General features: G+C 45.5%; 1 protein-coding gene across 1 annotated transcript in view; it reads right to left on the bottom strand.

The window, feature by feature from the left end:
• Window positions 1-12,444, bottom strand: part of GMCL1 (germ cell-less 1, spermatogenesis associated) — a 556,440-nt gene that overhangs the window by 401,545 nt on the left and 142,451 nt on the right. The window contains exon 6 of the mRNA XM_069214203.1: window positions 396-461. Coding sequence (XP_069070304.1) covers window positions 396-461 — 66 coding nt within the window. The remainder of the gene's footprint in view (window positions 1-395; window positions 462-12,444) is intronic.

Raw genomic sequence — 12,444 nt, 5'->3', positions numbered from 1 at the left:
TACCACTTCTCAAAACACACAGTGGCAGCTGGCACCTTGTAGTACTATCACACACAAAAAAACAAGTTTGCACCTGATAGGTGCATGTAGAAGACACACACAGTACAGGCTGGTATTCATATGGGGATACTGATGAACACAAAAAACACACACATACCTGTCACTCACTCACTCATGTAGCCAGCTGGTGCAGTATCAGAAACACAAAGCAAGCCTTTACGTATAAACTCCTCATTGTGTTGGACAGTTGACTAATGCCATGCAGCTAGAACTGGCCATTGGGATACTCTGCTGTGCAGTATACACGTTAATTTAACATAACATAAAACAAAGTTGGTTGGTAAGGCGAAAGTCGAACTCTTTCAGTTTGGGGTATGCTGTGATAAAAAAATTACCTGAGTTCTCTGAAGAGATCCACATTCTGATGAGTCATCAGGTTGTATAAAAGCCACTCCAGACACCTGAAGGAAGACAAGGAAAACGGTAAGGAGCTACAAACTCAATAAAATAAATGCATGTAAATGTCGGACCAGACATACACGCACACCAAAACTCAAGGGAGGACTTACTCTTCTTTAGAGAGAGCATGACTTTTTAAAGAGAAAGAGTAAGGTTGAATGACCACAAATATGGTTGTCAAGATGTGGTAATTTCCATAGATTAACATGCTCTAGGGACCAATCCTTTTACAGAAGTCAGATATGGTAGTGAAGAATACAATAAGACAGCATGTTAATTTATAGATGATCTAATGCTTGAGAAAGGAGTTCCTTTACTAAGCTGATGAGCACTGAAAATATTAGCATAATAATGGCTCAGAATATTTTTTCAATAGTTATAAAACAAATTCTGACAATAAAAGCAACTCATTCACTTCAATATATTTTAGCTAAAAAGTTTGATATTCCTTAATTAGCTCTATTTAAAAGGAAAATAATATAGAATAAAACAATCAGCTAAACCTAAGCCAATTAAAAGAACACTCTCTTGCTTTAAGGCAACAGTGGTCTTATACATTGCTACATAAATTAAACATTTAATAAGACTTATAAAAGAAACTTTACCATATCCACAATAGTATTTTATTGTTGTTCAGGATCACTGAATAGAGATAGCTAATATCCAATACAGAATGAGTGAAATCATGAAACTTAAGTGCTTTGCATAAAGTATATATATATTTTTTTAACTTTCTTCAAACACTTTAGTGTTGCCATGACAAATATAGCATCTACTCTAGAGTTACAGTCAAGATAAAAGTGTGGCCTGATATCCATGTAGCCGCCTTGCATATCTTGACAGCTCATGTTCTTGAGCAACAGTACTGTTGGAAAAGGTCCCTCTCTGAAGGGTCACCCCAAACATTTTTCCTTCTTCCTCCTCTTTTTCTAATCTCATTGACTTTAGGGCTCTGAGCACTTTACCAGTGCTCATTCTCTCTCTAAAACATGGCAACATTGGTTTGTACCCAATTGACATATTCAATTTATTTGTAAGTCCCTAGTAAAGTACACTACATATGCCTAGGGCCTGTAAAGTAAATGGTACTAGTGGGTCTGCAGCACTGATTGTGCCACCCAAGTAAGTAGCTGCTCCTTAACCATGTCAGAAGGACTGCTGAGCTGCCCATAGGACTCATCTGGACTGCTTTTCTGAAAGGACTGCTCTCCTGCTTGTTGCTCTGCTGCCTGCTGCTCCTTGACTCTGCTTGAAAGACTTTGCCTTCCCTCACAAGTGTTCTCTAAGGGCTTGGACTGAGCTTGCCTTCTGCTAAGAAGTCTCAGGGACCTGAAAGACTTCAGAGAGAAAATCCACTGCGCCAGAAAACCGACGCAGCGCCTGCAAAAGTAGACGCAGCGCCTGTCTCATGGCTGAAAAATCACCACTGCGCCTCCTGAATCAACGCAGCACTTGTTTCATCATCGCAGCGCATTTTGGATTTTCCAGGCATCATCCCTGGATGTCAAAATATCCCTGCCCTGCAGTAAGGTGCAAAGTCTGCGCACCCGGAAATTGATGCATCACCTTACAGGCGAGTAAAGAATTGAAGCAACACTTCCACCGCGCTGGAAAAATCTACACATAGCTTTTCTTTATGATGCATCATTTCCTCTGAGGCCCTCTGTGACGTTATTTTTGGCACATCCAAGGTACTTTGTGCTAATAAGAAACAGCCATTGATTCCTATTGACTAAGTCTTGCTTAAACCTCTAAAAAAGTGATATCTTGACTTGTGCATATTGGATTCTTGTCATTTTGGTCTTAATTTATTCAGCTAACTATTATCTATTTTCCTAAACTGGTATAGAGTATTTATCATAGTGTTTTCACTGCGTTCGTGTACAAGCTAATGCACAAATACTTTAAACATTGCTTTCTAAATTAATCTCGCCTGCTCTGTGCCAAGCTACCGGAGGGTGAGCACAGGATAATTTAGGTTGTGGTGTGACTTACCCTTTCTAGGGCTGTGGTCCCTATTGGACAGGGTGCATACCTCTGCCAACTAGAGACCCAGTTTCTAACAAGTACCCACCTTACATTTAGTAGAAAAAGCCAGAAGTAGAATATTTTACTTCTGAGCGGAAACTTAAAAACAAGTCACTATTGATATATATGCACACACTTTCATTTCACTGGAAAAAAAACAAAAGCTAAAGTAATGTTATAGTTAGGTTAGGTGCTAAGACCTTAAGTTATGTTAAGAAAATGCCTAGAAAGTCACAAACAAATCTAAGGTTAAAGTGACAGTAAAATTTGGAGTTGAAATGAGAGTTAAAATGAGACAAAGAATTGCTTTCAGTTTTACAGCTTTTATTCCATCAATATAGCATTCAAGTGTGTCATAAATAAAGAATATCAGTGCTCTAGTTGTTAGAATTCTGTGGTAAGGGTGCAGTAAAACACTGGTGAATCAACTGACAGGTAGCTGCTGTGGTTGGAAGTAAGTTTTACTAAGAATGTTAGACTTTTTTCTCATATGGCTGAGTAAGATTGCATCTGCTTACAGAAAATCTGTTTTCATTTTAACTTTTGGGGCACCGCCAATAACCTTAGAGAAAATCATAAGGAAATAGTTATCAGCAGGAGTAGTTTTGCAGCCTGAACAGTTGTCTGGATTCATATGTTGTGTATTAGATTTTGTAGCTATTCTCCCTCCATTGGATTGGCTGGGATGGAATGAGGGAGAGTTTACAAACAAGTGCTCTAGAACTTTTTGTTCCACTTGTGCCTCCTTGTCCATTTGAACATCCACAGAGCAACGTGTATGGGGACGCCCATGTTGCTGCTGCACTGATTTTGTCCATGGGTAGATTTGGTAGAAAGCTAAAGTTACGCCAGTTTTTCTTTTTGGGTGTGTCCTTGCTGTGTGGGTAGCATTATACCAGCCCCTGTGTAGCACGTTTGTATTGGAATCCATCTAGAGAGTGTTCCCTTTGTTACTGGTGACCCCTTGGTTGGTTTTGCCAAGGATGCAAACAATTGGTTTCCTTTATGAAACTCTTGTTTCTTGCAGATACAATATCGAAATTCTTCTTACATCTAATGTGTGTAGAGCTCTTTCCATTTGTGTTTGTGGTTCCTTTAAGAACAATTCTAGCTGTATGCTTTGATTGACATGAAAACGGCTTACTACTTTAGGTAGGATTTGAGGATTGATCCTGAGAACCAACTTGTCTTTGTGTATCTGCAAGTACAGTTCCTCTACTGTCAGTGCTTACAGTTCGCTCACTCTCCACATGGAAATGATAGAAATGAGAAATGCAGTCTTGAGTGTGAGTGATTTGAGCACAGGTTCAAATGGTTTTGTCATTAATTGTGTTAGTACTATGTTTAAGTTCCACATAGATGCTGGAAATGATCTTGGTGGAGCAATCGTCTTTGATCCCTCTAAACATATATTTGCTCCGGTGAAATGAAGAAATTGTCACGAGGTTCCCCTAGCGTATGCTATTATCTCTGCCAGGTTTACTTTTAATGATGAGTAAGTTACCCCACTATCCAATAGTTGAGTGAGATATCTTAGTACTGTTTCCAATATTGTATGTTTCAATGCGCTTGTTATTTGTGCACCAGTTGGTGTATCTTTTCCACTTGAGAGGGTAACATGTTCTTCTGGTAGGTCTTCTTGTATCCCTAAAGATTTCCATTGTCCTGCGCATTAGATGCAGATGTCGGAACTCTACTTATTCAGTCACCATGTCGCTAGGTGTTTCTTGTTCCAGGTGTTATACTCTCCCCTTTGGCATTGTTAGCAGGTCCTGCTCTTCTGTGATCATTGTTCCCCGGACACATCTAGTAGTTCAGAGTACCATGTCTGCCTTACCCCTTCAGAGGCTATCAGGATAAGGTTTGTCCCTCGTTGTCTGGCCCTTTGCAGTACCTTTTGTATTAAGGGGATCAGTGGAAAAGTGTAAGCAAATTTCCCTGACCAGTTTAGCAACAGGGCATTCCCTTCTGACTGGTGATGTGGAAACCAGGGGGCAAAGTTCTGCCATTTCGAGTTTTCTGCTGTTGCGAACAGATCTATTGTCAGTCTTCCCCAGACACTGAATATTCTCTTCAGTGCTTCTTGTTTCAGCTCCCATTCAAGTGAGCTGTTTTCCTGTCTGCCTCTGTGTTTTCCGTCCCTGGTAGGTGGACAGTGTAGAGATTGATCTGATTTGAAATTGACTATTGCCATATCTCTTGAACTAGTTTGCTCAAGGTGTATGACTTTATGCCTCCCTGTTTGTTGGTCCGGCTAGAACATGGTTGTTGTGATATCTCTTTGCATTAGCACAGTCCTTCCTGTCATATGTGTCTGGAAGGCCTTCAGGGCTAGAAAAACGGTCTTCATCTCCAGGCAGTTGATGTGTGTCAATGCATCAGAGTTGTTCCATTGTACCTGTATTTTTAACTCCCCTGTGTGCACCCCACCCCTTGTGGGATGCATCTGCTGTGATGGCCACTGATGGAGTTGGTGTCTTGAATGGTCCTCCTCAGGTCACCCGTTCTGATTTCCACCATTTTGCTTCCTTCTGTATTCTTATGTCAACCACTAGATCCTCCCAGCTCCTGGTGATTTGTGACCATTTGTTGCAGATCCATTGTAGGAAAGGTCACATGTGCAGTCTTGCATGCATTTTGAGTGGTATGCATGATGCCATCATGCCCATTAGCTTCATGGCTGTCCTCACTGTCAGAGATTGCCTCTTTTGGTATAGGTCAACTTAGTCGGTCATTGCCTCTATCCTCTTTGGGACAGGGTATGCTCTTGCTGTCCTTGAGTTTAGGGTTGCTCCTAGGAACACCTTTTCCTGTTCTAGTTGCAGTGTCTATTTCTTGTGGTTTATACAGAACCCACCCGGTCTAAAGTTGTGATTACTGTTTAAATGTCTCTTTGGCATTTCTGTCTTGTTTTTGCCTTTACTACCCAGTTGTCTAACTATGGATATACATGTACTCCTTGCCTTCTTAGATAGGCTGCAACTCCTGTTAAGGCACTTTGTAAAGACATGTGGTGCTGACGTTATACCAAATAGTAGCAATGTTAACTGGTTGAGTTTGAATACATTTCTTTAGGATCTGAAGTCTAGGCTTGTTCTCAGAGTTAGGTCTTGTTTTGGAACTAGAAAGTAAGGAGAGGAATTTCCCTTATTTCTTTCTCCTGGTGGCACGCTTTCAATAGTGTTCTTTTATAAAAGTTATTTCACCTCCTTTCTTAACTGAGTTCCTTTCCTAAAAATGTCTTTAGTTTTGGTGTTTTTTTTTTTTTTTTTTTTAATTGAGCATTTTACAGTATAAAAAATACAACAAACAAACTTGCCAGTTATCATCATAGTGTGTTACATCTGGTATGCTATTAGGTGTCGAATAAATAGAACGTGTTACAATAGTCATCATGTCCGTATTAATAGAGATTACAAGCCTCTAGCCTGGGCTCAATGGATCGGAGGGCCACAGTATTTTGCTTTAGCATGTAGATAGGGCGGTAGCGGAAGAGAACAGGGTTAGTAACCAAGCACACTCTAGCGATATGGACACCACCCACTTGATGTGAAAGGAGAGAAGTACAATAGAACGCCCACCGCCCCCCCCTCCCAGGGGTCATTCACTCAGAGTATCACTCCCCAACCTACTGCTCCGATGTTCCCGAGCCCAACTCACAAACGGGTCCCAGATGTCACGGGGCCTAGATGCAGCTGGCATTAACTCCCAGAATGTAGTTAACTGCGTGTGTCCGTAAGTCACATCAGCCAGCCAATCTCTCACCATGGGTACCCTCTGCCTACCCCAGTGGATTGCCACCCATCGCTTAGCAAACAGTAGTAGTAGTGCATGCAGCCTGCGCATTGTTGGTGGAGTGTCCCTGACATATCCCAGAAGCCCAAGCAGAGGGGAGGGGACATCTGAGCGGCCCACTATGTGATTTACCGACACAAAGATCTGGGACCAATAACCTTTTAACCTTGGGCAGGACCACGCTATATGTAAAAAAGAGGCCAAGACCGACCCACATCGCCAACATTCATCTGTCTCCCTAAGCCCCATTTTTCTCAGGTTGATGGGGGTTCTATAGAACCTATGCAAGTATTTAAAATGTATTAAACGCAGCTTGTAATTTGGCGAAAGCTCAGTAAGCTGCCCACAACAGAACTCCCACTGTTCCTCAGTAATCTCAGGCTGGAGCTCCTCATTCCAACACAACATAGATTTAGGCGTCGCTTCCGGTGCCATGCTTTGCATATGGCGATAAATACGGGTTACCAGTTTTCGGGGGGAAGGGGAGCTCAGCACCGCCTCCAAAGCTGTAAATATGGGTGGTGCGTCAGGGAAACTTTCGAATAGCGACCGGCACGCCGCACGTAGCCTGTGGTATAGAAATAGTTCAGAAAAAGGCGCTGTGCCTCCCTCTTCTGACGTCGGGGGAGGTATAAACTTACCATTGGGAAAAAGGTCTGCAAATGTGTGGAGGTGCATTTTGTCAATCAGATGACTAGCTATCCCATCAGCCACACAAGGCAGCAACGGGTTATGCAATAGCGGGAGCGATGGAGCATACAACAGTGGCACCCCGGCCCTCTTGCGCAATTCCTCCCATACCCACTGCAGCATCCCAGCCGTGTCTACGTCTGCACTGGGACGCCCTGCCTTAGCGCATATCGCCACTCCAATTGGAATGGGTGCCACCACATCGCGCTCCACCGCCACGTGAGGCTGAAAAGGGACCGGGTGGGACCAAAAATGCAAGAACTGAGCCTGAGCACAGAGGGCGTACAGTTTTATATCTGGGGCACCTAAACCTCCCCATCGCAATGGCAGTGTCAGCGTGTCCCACGCCACTCTGGCCTGTCCACCTGCCCACACCAACTCCACCAGGCGAGAACGCAAAGTGGCAAAGAAGTGTGCTGTAAGCGGTATAGGTATGTTGACGAATAAGTAAAGGAATTTGGGTAACACTATCATTTTTGTTACCGCAATCCGCCCAGTCAATGACAGAGGCAGGGAAGCCCATAATTTCACTTTCTAGCTCAGCCATAACATTGCTCTACCAAAGTTAAGGCCCCAAATCTCCTGAAGGTCCCGGCTAATCCAAATCCCCAGATACTTGACCCTTCCCGCCTCCCAACGCAAAGGATATTCAGAGCGCACTTCCATGGTGGCGTCCGTGAGAGGAAAGATAACTGATTTGGACCAGTTGATGGAAATACCTGCGAAGCCCTCAAAGCGGACAAATTCCCGCAAGATGGGATCCAAGTTGTCCGAAGGATTGGTAAGGTAAAGGGTCACATCATCAGCGTATAGTGACACCAGAAGGTTTCTAGAGCTGAATACTATACCTCTTGCAGAATGATGTTGCCTAATCCTCGCTGCCAGCGGCTCCATAGCTATAACAAATAGCAGCGGGGATAAAGGGCAACCCTGTCTAGTACCGGGCAAGACGGGGAAAGGCTCAGACACCAGACCATTTGCCCGCACTCTGGCTGGAGGCATTGTGTAGAGCAGGCGGATTTTCCTAATCAGCAACTCACTGAACCCCATCCTCTCTAAAACACAGAATAAATATGGCCATTCAATTGTATCAAAGGCCTTAGTGGCATCCAAAAACACCACGGCCGCTCTAATCTCGGGGTGTAGGTGATGTAATGTAGCGAAGATCGTTCGTAGGTTATGGGAGGTCGCCCTTCCTGGTATAAAACCGGATTGGTCAGGGAGTGCGATCATCGACAGCATTGGTTGCACCCGGTTCGCAATCAATTTGGCCAAAATTTTCACATCTACATTAATCAGAGATAATGGTCGGTATGAGTTTAGATCGTCAGCCGGTTTATCTGGCTTCAGCAGCGTGATAATCAGCGCTTCACGCATAGTGGCAGGCAACACCCCTCTTTCCAGGGCCTCTTCATACACCGCCAGCAACCTGGGCGACAGCTCATCTGTGTATGCCTTATAGAAGGCTGTTGTCAGACCGTCAGGTCCCGGTGCCTTGTCAGGCGGTAGGCTCCTGATGACTTGTGCCACATCTCCGGCGTCTATCGGGAGGTCCATATATTCTCTGTGGTTATTATTGAGCCATGCCAATGCAATGGAGTCCAGGTAGGGCTCCAACCCCACTGGACATGTATCATGAGTGCTGGTATATAACCGAGAATAAAACTTGGAGAATGCTCCTACAATGTTCTCCCTGTCATGAAGCAGTTCGCCATCCGCTGCACGCAGTTCATGGATATAAGTCGCGGGACGAGGCGGTCTAATCATATTTGCCAGGACCCTACCCGGTCTCCCTCCTTCTCCGTAACGCCTCGCCTCCGCATATTTCCCCAGAAACCTGACCTCCTGCAGCGCCTCCTCCTCATATTCCAATAATTTGGTTTTCAACAGCCCGCCACCTCTGATTCTCCAGCCTCCAAAAAAGTGCGCTCAAGACGTTGTATTTCAGTTTCCAGCCCCACTAGCGTGCCCCTTATCGCCCTTAATACACCTGCCTGTCGGGCTATACACTGGCCTCTAATGACGACCCTGAAGGCCTCCCAGAGAGTCGCCTCTGTGTCCACCGATCCCTCATTGTGCTCAAAATAGTCAGTGATATCAGTCCGTATCTCCTCTCTGAATGCAGTATCAAGTAATGCCTGGGGTGGGAGCCGCCACGAGAAAGCCGGGAAAGGACCCCCGGGAAGCAGCAACTTCAGCATGCAGGGTGCATGGTCTGACAGCGTGCGGGGCATATGCTCCGCCTGCACCGTCCACAACGCCACATCCCGCGACACTAGCCAGAAGTCAAGACGGGACCACGCGCCGCTATAGGCTGACATACAAGTGCCCTCCCTCAGGTCCTCATGCCTACCTCGCCACACATCAACCAGCGCACCATCTAACATTATATCTTGCAGCGCGGAGCCCGCCAACGGATTTAAAGTGCGAGCCACTCCCTTCCTATCCACTCTGTCATCAAGTACTGCATTAAAATCTCCTCCCCATATAATTGTATCGCACCCAGTGGCTTTCACTTGTCCCCACAACTTATGAAAGAAACCTGGAGAGTCAGCGTTAGGCCCATACACAGCCACGAATATTACCGAAACACCACATATAACACCCTGTACCCAAACATAACGCCCCTCTGGGTCACACTGAACAACGCCCTCACGCCAGTCCAGCCCGCAACGTATCAGTATCGCCACCCCCGAGCATAGTTGGAGTAGATAGACGAGTAAACATGCCCCCATCTGGTGTGGCGCAGTCTTTGGGCAGGGGCGGTGTTCAGATGAGTTTCCTGCAATAGGCAGACATCCACACCATGTCGTACCAAATAGGCATGTACCAACCTAGCCTTCCTGTGGTCGTTGAGCCCCTTAACATTCCAGGTAAGACAGTTCAAGGTTTTATCTACTCTTGACATTTCTCATACACATCATGTAAAGTGCAGGAGGACATGTAGACAGCGACCCTACCGTACACTCAAGACACCACACAAATAGCATACAATAGATATTGGCAATAAACAACAAAATAACAACCCCATTCAGCCGCCCCCCACCCAATCCAACCCCCCAACCGGGTCGTAGATTAACCATCCCCATACTATCCCCAAAAAGGCATTTTACTAAACAAGGGAACATTCCCGAGAGGGTGTGGCGATGCCAGCTACTTCCCCGTATATAACGGGGTGGCCGGAAGAACTGCAGGGGAACCGAGCCGCTCAAAACCTTATAATTTAGATCTATCTAGAATAGCAGCTGACAGAGATTGAATCACAGGCTACACATATGCATCACCCCCTCAGGCAAATAGAGGACATTTAAGTAAGAGTCATTCCCTAAGGATATAGTAGATTGGGCCCGCATTTACTCATTGTCACTGAGCCTGCTATCCATTGTCTCCGCAGCCTCTCTTGATCTTTGTGCGGATTTGCGACCCACATGTTTGGCAAACTTCATTGCTTCCTTGGCATCCGTGAATATGTGGGTAGACCCCTCAAAGGGCACCTTTAACTTGGCCGGATAGAGAAGGGAATAAGGGACCTGCGCCTGTAGCAGAAGTCGTTTAGCAGGCAGAAACCCCCGGCGGGCAGCCTGCACAGCCGGGGTGAAGTCGGGGTAAAAGGAGATGCTGTTGCCCCTGTGCGTGATGGAACTCCTCTGCCTTGCCAGTTTAAGGATCAAATCACGGTCTTGGTAGTTCAGGATTCTCGCAATTATAGGCCTGGGCGGCGCTCCAACAGGGGGTCTCTGGCCCAATGACCTATGCGCCCTCTCCACCGCAAACATCGTCGAGAGGTCAGGGTCAAATAATTTGTGTAGGAGTTCAGTAATGTATGTTTCCATCTTATTTAGGTCAGTGGTCTCCGGGATCCCCATGAAACGTAGATTGTTACGCCGGGACCGCGCTTCCAAGTCTTCATTTTTGGCCTGTATTATTCCCAGCAATTTGTCCATGTGTAGGAGCTGGTCCCTCGTTTCCACTTGAAACTCGTGACACTCAGTCTGGCGAGCCTCAAGCGTGTCCAACCTCGTCTCGTAGTTTTGGTGGTTTTTGAGGTAGTTCCTAGGTTCATTATACGTAGTATAAGTGACGTATCACATTTAAAATCAATTTGTCTGATGTTATTTTTACCTCTCTCTCTCTTGGGAAATGTCTTTCTTCTCAACTCTTGGTGTAATGTGGAGGTCTGTCTTGGGGGGCGAGTCACTTATTTGATGTTTCTCCCCCTCATGGGAGTTGAAATCCTTCCTTCCCTTGTGCCCGAAAGGGCTGCCTGGCAGGGTGTTACCTCTGCTGGTACGCTGATTGTTGTGTGACCTGATGGATTTGCCGGTGAGAACAGTGCTCTGCATGAGGGTCTTCGGATTGTACTGCCTCTCCTTCAGAACGAGTCTCTAAGCTGTAGGGCTTCCATGGCCTTGGCTGTCTTGTTGTCTTTCTTTATTTGTTATAGGAACTCATCAACTGCTTGGCCGAACAGGGTGTTTTCCATGAATGGCATATTAATTATGGATGCTTGCACCTCTGGTTTAAACCCAACACTCTTAGCCAGACAAGCCTTTTTAGTGTGGTGTCGGTAGACATCTGTCTATTAACAGCATCCTCTGCATCCAAAGCAGACTTCAGGCACGTATTGGCTATATTTTGCCTCTCCTGCACGATTACTTAGACCTTCTCCATGTATTCTTCAGAAAGGTGCTGCATGTGGACCCCAGGTTCATGTGGCAGGAACCCAAACGGACCCCTCCCAAATCCTTGCCTGGCTGGCCACTACGTCTGCAGCATGATGGGGGCAGCCAATAATAGACACTGGGACATTATTCCCATTAAAATGCATTGTTGTGAAAGCCTGTTTGAGGCTCACAAAAAGGACCACATATGGTATCATATCATAATATAATTGTTTGTTGGTGGCCATATTCGTTCAACAATGAGTTTGAATTCATAATTAGCTACTGAGTGGCAGATTCCCTCTCAATCTTCCTTCCCGAAACCTTTGCTCTCTTTTCCAGGTGGAGGCCATGTTGATGTGGGAGCACTGTTGCATCTTCTTGCAGTAGAGACAATTATAGGGTCTGCTGGTGATTCCCCTGTGTATATCTTGTCTCTTGTGTTGAGGGTTTGTATTTCTTCTCAACTCTGGCGCTACTGCCTTTGCAGTGGCAGGTTCTCGAAACGCCTCCTTTTTCTGGTCCAGGATGCTGGGCAACATTGGTAAGTACAGGTTGCCCTTGTGAGGAGGCATTAACGTTTCCAAAAGGAAACAAGAGTTTGCTTTTTCCTCTGCCAATTATACACCATATGTGTCAGCAGCCCTCTTGATAAGGCTGTTGTACATGGAGCGGTCGCCTGGGGGTTAAAGCTGCGAAGGGTAGATGTCCACTCTTTCTGGGGAATCTATTTCCAGCTCCTTCCATGACTGTTTATCGAACCCACCACCTCCTTCAGTCTCCTCTGCCTCATAGAACGGCTCTTCGAGGT

This window comes from Pleurodeles waltl, chromosome 11, assembly GCF_031143425.1.
Source record: "Pleurodeles waltl isolate 20211129_DDA chromosome 11, aPleWal1.hap1.20221129, whole genome shotgun sequence".
In the NCBI taxonomy this organism is placed as follows: Eukaryota; Metazoa; Chordata; class Amphibia; order Caudata; family Salamandridae; genus Pleurodeles; species Pleurodeles waltl.
The sequence above is the reverse complement of the archived record's forward strand: the minus strand, read 5'-3'. Positions and strand labels throughout refer to the sequence as shown.